This window comes from Electrophorus electricus, chromosome 2, assembly GCF_013358815.1.
Source record: "Electrophorus electricus isolate fEleEle1 chromosome 2, fEleEle1.pri, whole genome shotgun sequence".
Taxonomy (NCBI): Eukaryota; Metazoa; Chordata; class Actinopteri; order Gymnotiformes; family Gymnotidae; genus Electrophorus; species Electrophorus electricus.
In genome coordinates, this window is record NC_049536.1 from 28,873,137 (window position 1) to 28,884,799 (window position 11,663).

Genomic DNA, 11,663 nt, shown 5'->3' on the forward strand with positions numbered 1-11,663 from the left:
TACTGTTAAACTGATAAATATGTAAGCTCTTTTGAATAAGAACATATGGTTTGTGTTCACACTGGTGTGTATTTAAAATGGTGTGTTTCTTTCTCCCTACAGTGTGGGAGCAACAGGTGTGTCTTTCTCACCTGAGGTGAATCCTGCTGCACACACTGAGCTGTAATCCCAGATGGGTTTGAGTAAGTGGTGGGCTGTTATGATGAAGGCCTGACGGCGTGGTGGGAGAATGATCACAGGTCCCTGCTCCCTCTCACTCACCTCTACAGCTATTAGATGGCCGTTATGGGTCTAACCTCTGAGCCCTGCTAGGGCTAAGCAGCGCTTGACAAATGTCGTACAGAGCAAAGATTTTGGTTGGGCCTGAAATATCACCAGGCCTGGAGAGAGAGCCAGATGGCAGGGCACCAGGAGTGGGGAACGCAGCTCTCTGTAGTGCCCAGCAGAGAGAGGGAGAGGGAGAGGGAAAGAGATGGAGAGAGAGAGAGAGAGAGAGAGAGAGAGAGAGAGAGAGAGAGAGAGAGAGAGAGAGAGAGTGAGGGGAGAGAGAGAGAGAGAGAGAGAGAGAGAGAGAGGGAGAGAGAGTGAGAGAGAGGGGAGAGAGAGAGAGAGAGAGAGAGAGAGAGGGGAGAGAGGGGAGAGAGAGAGAGAGAGAGAGAGAGAAAGAGAGAGAGAGAGAGGGGAGAGAGAGAGAGAGAGAGAGAGAGAGAGAGAGAGAGGGAGGGAACGAGAGAGAGAGAAAGGGAGAGAGAGAGAGAGAGAGGGGAGAGAGAGAGAGAGAGGGGAGAGAGAAAGAGAGAAAGAGAAAGAGAGAGGGAGGGAGAGAGAGAGAGGGGAGAGAGAGAGAGAAAGAGAGAGGGAGGGAGAGAGAGAGGGAGAGAGAGAGAGGGAGAGGGAAGGAGAGAGAGAGTGAGAGAGAGAGAGGGAGAGAGAGAGAGGGAGAGAGATTCGAAGTGTAACAACTCTGTGCAGTGTTGATGGGATATGGGATGTGTAGAGACCGTGTGGGATGTTTACAATGCACAGGCTACAAAAGCACATTCCCAGTCCCACACTGGAGCCCCGGCACACTGGGGTGGGTCACAGCTGGAGCCCCAACACATGGGCGTGGGTTACGGCTGGAGCCCCAATACACGGGGGTGGGTCACGACTGCACCAGTGTTTGTTTATATTTCTCCAGGACATTATTCATATTTAAACTGCCCTCATTTAATTCTGAATGTTTTAGCATCATTTTTGCAATTTCATTATATTCTCATTTTATCCTTCTGTAAAGCAATTTGTAAACCTTGTTTTAAAAGGGTTATAATAAGCCTATTATTATTATAAATAATAATCTTTGAGCAATAACTTGAGAAAGCACTGTCCTAAGATGGCAAGTGTGGAACTGAAGATAGATAGATAGATAGATAGATAGATAGATAGATAGATAGATAGATAGATAGATAGATAGATAGATAGATAGATAGATAGATAGATAGATAGATAGATAGATAGATAGATAGAGCATATGGAATTTCACATTATAAAGCTTTGAAAGATGCATGCTTTTATGAACTTTGAATGTGAATTAAATTTGGCTGTAAAGGTGCATCCTACACTCTCCCCAACCACTAACAGATGGAAAAATCTCCCTCTCAGAGTAATTCTAAAAACAAAGTGTCATTGTTCCCACCTCAGTCCTGATACTGTCCTGCTGTATAATGACCCTGATTCCCTGACACTAAAATGTTCTGTCCGTTGGAACAGACGCAGGACTGGGCCAGGCTGATTGTATAAAGGACAGCTATTTCAGCATGTTTGGGGCAAACCCTGGGACATCACTTATGATTGTGTGTAGAGATTAGTGCAGTCCCCATCCATCTGTTAGGAACCGAGCCACAACTGCTTATGTTTGTGTGTACTTGTGTGTGTGTGCTTGTGTATGTGTGTTTGTTTGTGTATGTGTGTGTTGGTGTGTGAGTGAATGTGAAGCTCTGTCTCATACACATTCTGTGTTACACTAACTCTCCCACAGTTGGTCTGCCCTGTTCCTGAGCGATCAATCACACAGAACGCTTTCAAAATCAGATGTTCTCAAAAACCGGCACACTTGTGTGCACATATACACACATGTGCATGCTCCAACACACACATGCAGCCACAGACACACACACACACACACACACACACACACACACACACACACACACACACACACACACACACACACACACACACACACACACACACGCACACACACAAACACACACACACATGTTTAGGAGTAAGTTTCAGCAGTTACCAGGATCTTACTGCTGCTCCTGCACAGGGGTCCTCTGAAAACTCCTTTGATGTTGCGCAGGTGTCCATTACTGAGGTGTGTGGAGCTGATGACGATGTAGTAACACGCCATGTGGAAACAGAGGCACACATGCACCCAGGGCTCTGAGTGCACGGACACACACACACACTCACACACACGCACGCATGCACACACTCACACACACACTCACACACACGCACTCACACGCACTCACACACACACACGCACTCAGACACACACACACACGCACTCTCCCTAACACAGACTGCTGAACAAGTCCACTTCCCGTATGATGCTGCGTGTCTCTCCAACTCCCTCAGTGTTCCTCAGACAAAAGCCATGAGTGTCACCTCCTTTCTCAGGCTCCCAGAAGCCCCCATGTTTTCAGCGGGGAGGTTATTCCTCAGGCGAAGCTTTTCACTGCTGCACTCTGGGACTTTCTGCCGTGATGCTCTGTTTTGTTCAGCAGCTGGCAGTGTGTCCAAACTCCCCCCAGCGCGAGGGACAGGGCTGGAGACGAACCCCCTCCTGAGCACTGCGCCCGGCGGCGGCTGCGTGTGTGTTCGCTGTGCGGCTGTGCGCTCCTCTGAGAGCAGGGCTACGGGCGTGCGAGGCGTGTAAGCCGCGCATCGCTGGCGTGCAGAGGAGAGCCGGCCGAACCCCAGCTGCTGCTCTGGGAGCGAACACTGCGATGAAGACTGAATCTATCACACACCGCTTCTCCAGATCTAACTCAGCCTCTGCTGCTCTCAGCCAATCAGCACTCAGCATCCCTCGCTCTCTCTCTCTTTCACACTCACGGCTCTCTCTCTCTCTCTCTTTCTCTCTCTGCTGAGACAGCAGACACCAGCAGGTAACAGGAGTCCTGAACTGTGCTTCGGTATGTGTTACATCCACACTCATCCATCTTTTATTAATTAATCTGTCTGAAAAAGCAAGAAAAATACATTTGGCTGCTACAGATGCTCAGCACTGACTCACCACACCCACCAAGCTGGACATCCTGTTTACATGCAAGGTCTGATTCTACAGAGAAAGTACTCATTTGCTGGTTGATAAGCTAAAGTATTATATTTAAAAAAAACAGCTTAATATTTTGATGAAGCAAACTACATTATGACACACAGGTGTCCACAAAGAAAGAGAGAAGGATCAAACAACGAACTTTATTTGGTCTGGATCTGGAAGGAGAGACATACCAACACTGAGAAAGCACTTTGTCAGGGACACTGTACCATATGACTGCAGTATGAGGGAGAGAAAGAGAGAGAGAGAGAGAGAGAGAGAGAGAGAGAGAGAGAGAGAGAGAGAGAGAGAGAGAGAGAGAGAGACTGGGACAGAAAGAGAGAGGGAAAGAGATGAGAGAGAGAGAGAGAGAGAGAGAGAGAGAGAGAGAGAGAGAGAGAGAGAGAGAGAGAGAGAGATAAGAGGAGAAACCCATGAGCATGTGGTTCTCCCCTCCCTCTCCCTCCCTCCTTCTAGAGGAGCAATAACGCCTTGTAACTAAGCAACACAATTTCTGAATCAATTTGAAATGGCATACAGTAGCCTGGGCAGCTGTGCGGTCCAGCCGTGAGGGAGCTGGCGTGAGGCACACTCTCAGAGCACGCCCGCAAACGCAACACTCACACCCGCAACTTCCAAAGCCTCCCGATGTGTCATCTGTGACTGTGATGAGGAGGAACCACTAAAAACACCTAGCAAGAACTCCTGGCACTGGCGCAGTTCTGGCTACGGCAACACCGCCAAGCAGAGGGTCAGAGAAAACTCGTCTTGGACAGAACTGTGACCAACTGTCAGGCAGGATGTGTTCCGAGCGGCTGGTAAACAGAGCAGAGCTCCTTCCCCATGTCCTGTACAGCATCTCATATGCAGCCATTTCTCAGTCATATGGGCACGAAACAGCAGCACCTCTAGATGTCAGAGGCCCTGGACGGACCCGACAGTGCGACATTGCACGCTGAAGTCATGGAGAACAGCAGCAGGAGACACGTCACATGTTTTAAGAAAAAATCAAGGCGTCTGCAGAACTGGAGACGGAGCGTGTCTGAGCGAATAAGAGCACATTATGTTAGTATAATACAGCGAGAAATAGGCCTGCGCTATAAAGAACGCAGTATTGATCCACTGTGTGATTTAGCCCTTAGCAACAGGAACACATTCTGTATTAAAAACATTGTGCTAAGACTGCATTAAAGGGAGTGAGATTTATACAGATATGGCAGGATGGTCACTATTCCTGGGGCTCATAGAGTCCACTGAGGAAAATCTCCCTTTGTTATTCCTCTAAATGAGTTTATTGAGCAGGAGATCATGGCACTGGTGATAAAAGACCAAACCGCACCCTCCTATGCCAGAGCAACACCACTTAGCATCCACCCAGCCGGAGAGATGGGTACGTTAGCTACACAGGACAGGCACGCACTCAGGGACACTGTAGTGTACGACTATGCTGCTCAAGGGAGAGCAATCAAAATTTGGCTAAAAATATTTGACTCTGTAATTGAACCGATGTCCCTGTATGGCTGAGAGGTGTGGGGGGCTGCTTACAAATCAGGAACTCAACACACGGGACAAACATCCAACTGAGAGCCTACGTGCAGAGTTCTGTAACACCACAAACACACATGCAGGGCAGAATTAGACAGAACTCCATGAATAATAACACACTAACTGCACTGACACAGAATAAACACAAACTAACACCACAAACACACGCACAGGGTAGAATTAAACAGACCTCCATTAATAATAACACACTAATACTACACTAACACACACTAAACACACAGTAACACCACAAACACATGCGCAGGGTAGAAATAGACAGATCTCTATTAATAATGACACACTAATACTACACTAACACACACTAAACACACAGTAACACCACAAACACACGCGCAGGGTAGAATTAGACAGATCTCCTTTAATAATAAAAATACAAAAAAGGGCAAATCAAATTCTGGCACATTTACAACACAGCAACCCCCACTCATAACACTACACACTACACTCTAACACTAACACTACACTAACATACACTAAAACTACACTAGCACACACTAACACTACACTAAAACACACTGACAAACTTTAACACTACGATAACACTACACTAAATTAACACTACCCTAACACACCAACACTGCACTAACATACACTAACACACACTAACACTAGACTAAAACACACCAATAACACGCTTTAACACTACACTAACACTACTACAGTAACACACTAACACTACACTAACACTACACATGCTTAAGACCAGATGATAACAGCAAAGCCAATCAGAATCACCCAAATTACAAACTAACAAAACAAAACTACATCACTTATTGGGAAACTCAATCAAAATCATGTATGATCTATCCGAGGTCCACCTGACCAAGTACAGACCAAGCACAGACGCTATTATTATTATTATTATTATTATTATTATTATTATTATTATTATTATTGCTAATAGGAATATTATTGTAGTTATAATTGGCAGCGCTGTACGTTCACTCCTGCCACAGTCTGAGTGTCAGACACCAGAGATACAGAAAATTCTTATTACTATAATAATAATAATAATAATAATAATAATGAGTAATATAGTAATCCCTACCTGCTATTTGCTGATTCATGATTTTAATGATGTAAATCTATTGTTTACAATGATAATTTCTTCATCAAATCCCAGTTAACCTGTATCACACACTAACATAGCCCAGTTAACCTGTAGCACATACCAACACAGCCCAGTTAACCTGTACCACACACCAACACAGCCCAGTTCACCTGTACCACACACCAACACAGCCCAGTTAACCCATACCACACACTAACATAGCCCAGTTAATCTGTACCACACACTAACACAACCAGCCAAGCAAAACCTAAGGGTTGAAAGCACACAGGCAGGAATGCTCAGGTACGAGAGTAACGGAGGAGTTTGTGTCTGTGCACGTGACCCATCACCTGTCAGCCACTGTGTGAGACTCGTACAGTGTAAAACTCCCCGTTAAGCTCATCACTTTTGCAGGCCCGGAGCTGAGCTGTGCGTGTCTGCATACACACCGCAGCTGACACGCGTGTCTCCCAGCACCGCCATCCCCGCCTGTCTCTCGCACAGCCACTCGAGCTGAAGACAACACGAGAACAACATGAAGGCTAATCTGGCTTAGCGGCGCACATGCGGGGGCGAGACGCTGCACTTTCAGTAGCAAACATATGGCAACAGGCAGCACAACACGCACACACTCTGGAGCTCCCACAGCCTGCACACACGTAAACAAAGTCCCCCAGCAGTACAACTGGCAAACCACGGATGGGAAGCTCTGGATGGAAGCTTTCCTGGGACTGCAGCCTGTCAGTGGTGGGACAGCGATCCGGCCAATCACAGTTCTCCTCTCAGTGGTGGGACAGTGATCCGGCCAATCACAGTTCTCTTGTCAGTGGTGGGACAGCGATCTGGCCAATCACAGTCCTCCTGTCAGTGATGGGATAGTGATCCAGCCAATCACAGCCCTCCTGTCAGTGTTGGGACAGTGATTCGGCCAAGCACAATCCTTGCTACTCAACGGCAGAACACGGCTCTCAAACTGTTCAACTCAGCAGCTCAAGTAGTCCAGTTACCTGGTCACCAAGGGCACAGTAGCTGCACACCTGTACAACTCTGGACAAAATGAAGAGACCACTGCAAAATGATCCATTTTCTGGTTTTACCATATATAGGTCAGCGTTTGAGGAAAATGAGCATTTTCCTGTATTTTATAAACTACTGTCACCATTTCTCCCAAATTCCAAATAAAAAACATTGTCATGTAAAGCATTTATTTGTGGAAAATGACAGCTGGTCAAAATAAGCAAAACAATGCAGTGTTATCAGACTAACAAAGAGGAAAGTTCAGAACTCAATATTTGGTGGAAGGATGTCAGATTTCAGTTACAGCTCTCTTGCATCATGGCATTCTCTCCACTGCAGGTTACTGGGGGGGGGGGGGGGGGGCTTTACACCAACCTGGGGCAAAAACTCAGGGGCAGTTCAGCCTTGTTTGGTGGCTTGTGACCTTCTACCTTCCTCTGATCACATTCCAGACATTTTCAGTGGGGGTCTCATCTGGCATTAACCTGGTCTGGTGGTCCTCCAACCACACAATGAATGACGTGGCTGGGTGGCATGGAGAATTGTCCAGCTGGTGAAGCCAGTCACTGCACTCTTAGAGCAACACACTGGATTAACCCCCAAGGTTAACCATGATTCATGTATCCTTAACCCTAACCTTTACCTTTAAGTTTACCCAGCCTTGCTGAATCAACACTGATTCCCCACAGTGGGTGTGAGACACTGTGATTTGCAGGTCTCTATCTTACCATTACATGATCAGGTGTTAGACCAAGCTGAAGTTTGGGCTCATGAGAGATAAAGACCTTAGTCCAGACCTCTGTGGTCCAGTCCTTAGAGAGATAATGACCTTACTCCTGACCTCTACAGTCCAATCATTAGAGAGGTGATGACCTTGCTCCAGACCTCTGTGGTCCAGTCCTTAGAGAGACAATGACCTTACTCCAGACCTCTACAGTCCAATCATTAAAGAGATAATGACCTTACTCCAGACCTCTATGGTCGAATCCTTAGAGAGGTGATGACCTTACGCCAGACCTCTACAGTCCAATCATTAGAGAGGTGATGACCTTGCTCCAGACCTCTGTGGTCCAGTCCTTAGAGAGATAATGACCTTACTCCTGACCTCTACAGTCCAATCACTAGAGAGGTGATGACCTTACTCCAGACCTCTATGGTCGAATCCTTAGAGAGGTGATGACCTTATTCCAGACCTCTACGGTCCAATCCTTAGAGAGGTGATGACCTTATTCCAGAAATCTATGGTCCAATCCTTAGAGAGGTGATGACCTTACTCCAGACCTCTACGGTCCAATCCTTAAGAGAGGTGATGACCTTATTCAAGACTGGCGTTGCATGACTTCAGCACTGCCCCAGGATCCTGATTCAAACTGTCCTCACCATGCTGTTGCTTTTGTTTCTTTTTGTAGTTCACTTGATGTCATCCTGTAGTTACTGAGTGACATTCGGACATGTTGTCAGTGATCCTGGTCAGTGGAGAGTTGATCCACGCTCTGTCAGGCTGCAACTTTGTTGTGTTCATAGTCATTTCACCCTCTGTCAGGCTGTAACACCCTCTGTTTGGCTGTAACTTTGGTGTGTTGAGTGTCTGCTGCTTCACCTTGTTCTTATGAACCGTCAAAATTGTAAAGATGGAAGCAACCTTCCACTCACTGTATTCCTCCCCCAGTAAAGCCAGGACTGAATCCTTCTTTTCCTCATCAATGTTCCACTCTTTTGGCATGCTCAATATTTTGGTTTTTTACTTTATTTCCATTTGTGGATGTTCTAGCATGTGGATGTTTATTTAGTCCCACTGCAAGAGGAGAATGATGATTAGCACAGTGCTTCTTATACATTACCTTGTTAAACAAGACTGCGCTCAGGTGATCATCTAACCAGTGCATCATTAAGTAGACTGAGGTATGCTGGAGTTCAACACACATGAGAACAGAACGACTTCTGTACATGTAGAGATGCTGCTTTAGAATGATTTCGATTAAGACCTCTTAATTGTTTCCAGAACAATATAAAATTTGCTTTACAACTATTTATGATTAAGTATGTAGGCTGTTAGGATATACGTCAGAGACGTTGGGCCTAACCCTGTAGAATATCTGAGCAAAGCAAAACTAGATCAGAGAACCTTGGAAATGTGAGAAGTTGAAGGAGCTGATTTACTATGACTGAATATGAACATTCAGGCTTCCATATTTACATAGATCTGGACTGTGAGGAAGACTCCGGCCCTGGGAAGGCCTTCCTCACCATTTCTGTGAGTCATCGTTCATATATCAAATGTCTTATGAACTGGGTGTCAAAGCTTAAAACAATAGGTAAGATAGATAGATAGATATGAGACTTCATGCATCTGCAGGGAAATTACAGACGAGCTTTTTTCCTGTCAGAAAATGAGGTAATAGACATTCTGTCCACTGCTGGAGATGTTTGAGATTTATTTGTTTTGCGACACGCAGTAATATGAATAATAAACAGGAAAAGTGAAAGTTCACCTGTCACAATCATGTCTGCATTTGGGTGCACCAACATGGCAAGAGACTAAAACAAAGTGAAAACTCCCATCGATTCATTCTGCAAGGGTAACTTTTCAATTTAATACTTTAATACTTTCAATTTAATGCAAGAGCAATTTAATACTTTAAAAATAGTTAAAATGATAAGTAATAAACTATTTATTTGGTACTGAAAGGATGGAGAGAAAGACACAATACACCTCCACAACCCTCCAGAGCTGGCACATGGCATGATGGGGGATCTTGCTGTATCTCACGCAGCCGATGCCCGAGATGAGACTATACAAAGTGCGCTGTTAAACAAGAGAACTTCCCGGCAACCATTCACCAAAGCTGACAGACCTCAAACTTTGAGCTGAAGGCAGAGATGGAGAAGACACAGAGAAATGAGTGGAACATTTACAGCTACACTTCAACTAGCCTCCAGCAGCAGTGCAGAGAGAGAGAAAGAGAGAGAGAGGGAGCGCGAGAGAGGGAGGGAGAGAAGTAGTGAGAATTCACTCCGACCACCAGTGCGTTTGGCCAGGCAGAAAGCAGGAGGCCTTATGGGGTGTAGTCACACAGACACGCCTGACAACTGCAGGCATGTAGACACTTCTCACTGAAGTGTTATTTCAGTGTAAGTAATGAATTGTGTGTCGCCTGCTTTGAAGAATGATTCATCTTTGTAGTACATCGATTATGAACAAATCGTCTCCTGTGTGGGTGCAGCAGAAAGACCATAAAACTCCGGAGCTCTTTCAGCGCCATCTGGACCTCACACAGAAGACCTCTAAACCTCAGCCTTCCATCATGTTCACTACGCCGTTCGTTAGGGCTTGTATGAGATAGTCAGAAAGGCTTCATCTAACATCCTTCACAGCATAACACCTCACACAGACTGAGACATAACGAAACTGATAACGCAGCATGCTTTGTGTCCTGGCTTTCTTTGTGAAGAGCCTTCAGGAGCCTCCAGGCTGGAGCTTTTGGAGGAGTGTTAGTGTGGCATCACTTATCGCCCTGCAGCTGCTGGCCTGCTTGCTAGCAACGTCTGCATTAGTTCAATGAAAGTGCAGTGAGATGAAGTAATTAGTGAAATGGACAGGGCTCAGGCTGAGGTGCGGTGCATTGGAAAAGTGTCACTGCTAGCCCAGTTTTATACTCAGCACATAAATGGACTTGTGTGTTAGGGTTGCAGCTACAGTTCAATAACCACCGCGTAATCGCTTTGGCCTTTAGAAAGCGATCGATCCAGCTGGAGGCGTACGGGGGCTGATCGGAGAGCGCGATACTCCTGCGGGTGGCCAGGCATTTCCTGCCCCGCGGCCACGGAGCTGGAATGCTGCACACGCACAGGCACCCTATTTGCTGCATCATTTCCACGGCAACTATAAAGGTGGATGCTAAAAATATGCAGGAAGCACTCTACAAAAGACAGGAGAAACCACGTGACAGCTGAGAGACACGAGCCTGCGAGAAACCATGTGACTTCTAAGGAAGAAAGGCAACATGGCGGAGAGGTGGGTTTGGCCTTAACGGTGGGGGGGTGACAGATGATGCTTCTGTAGGAACCTCCAGCTGGGAAGGCCAACGTGAACTTCACAACTTGAGTTTAAAAAGCTCTTATAAAGTGCGAGAGTGGTGGTGCTTGCTGTTGTATAAAATAACCTGAAATAACAGAGCCTGGGAATGGGCATAAACTATGAACTAGCAGATCTGATGGTCTAGTGGATCTAGCAGATCTGATGGTCTAGTGGATCTAGCAGATCTGATAGTCTAGTGGATCTAGCAGATCTGCTGGTCTAGTGGATCTAGTAGATCTGATGGTCTAGTGGATCTAGCAGATCTGATGGTCTAGTGGATCTAGTAGATATGATGGTCTAGTGGATCTAGCAGATCTGATGGAGTTTGAAAAAGCTTGCAGTTGCTTGCGATTGCAGAAGGTTGGGTTTCACAACAGTGGAGCCGCACACAGAATCGTCTGAGTGGAAAATGTTGAATAAACTAACACACGACACCTCATTAACTACGACATAAGGGGACAGGGACCAATAACACACCCTGTTTTATGCTTGTCTATACTGGGGAATTACAACAGATTTTCATGCACTGTGCGAGTCTCTCCACTAAAATCCACCAAGCCCACCAGAACCATTAGCAGTCAGTTACGGAATGTGAGCTGTGATGAAGAGAGAAAGCCATCAGGTGTAATGAAGACTCGCTC

General features: G+C 46.1%; 1 protein-coding gene across 1 annotated transcript in view; it reads right to left on the reverse strand.

Moving 5' to 3' along the window:
* The window catches only part of znf804a (zinc finger protein 804A), a 46,338-nt gene extending 43,856 nt beyond the window's left edge, over nucleotides 1–2,482 (reverse strand). The window contains exon 1 of the mRNA XM_035534471.1: nucleotides 2,285–2,482. Coding sequence (XP_035390364.1) covers nucleotides 2,285–2,395 — 111 coding nt within the window. The 5' untranslated portion in view covers nucleotides 2,396–2,482. The remainder of the gene's footprint in view (nucleotides 1–2,284) is intronic.
* Between the last annotated feature and the right edge of the window lie 9,181 nt (nucleotides 2,483–11,663).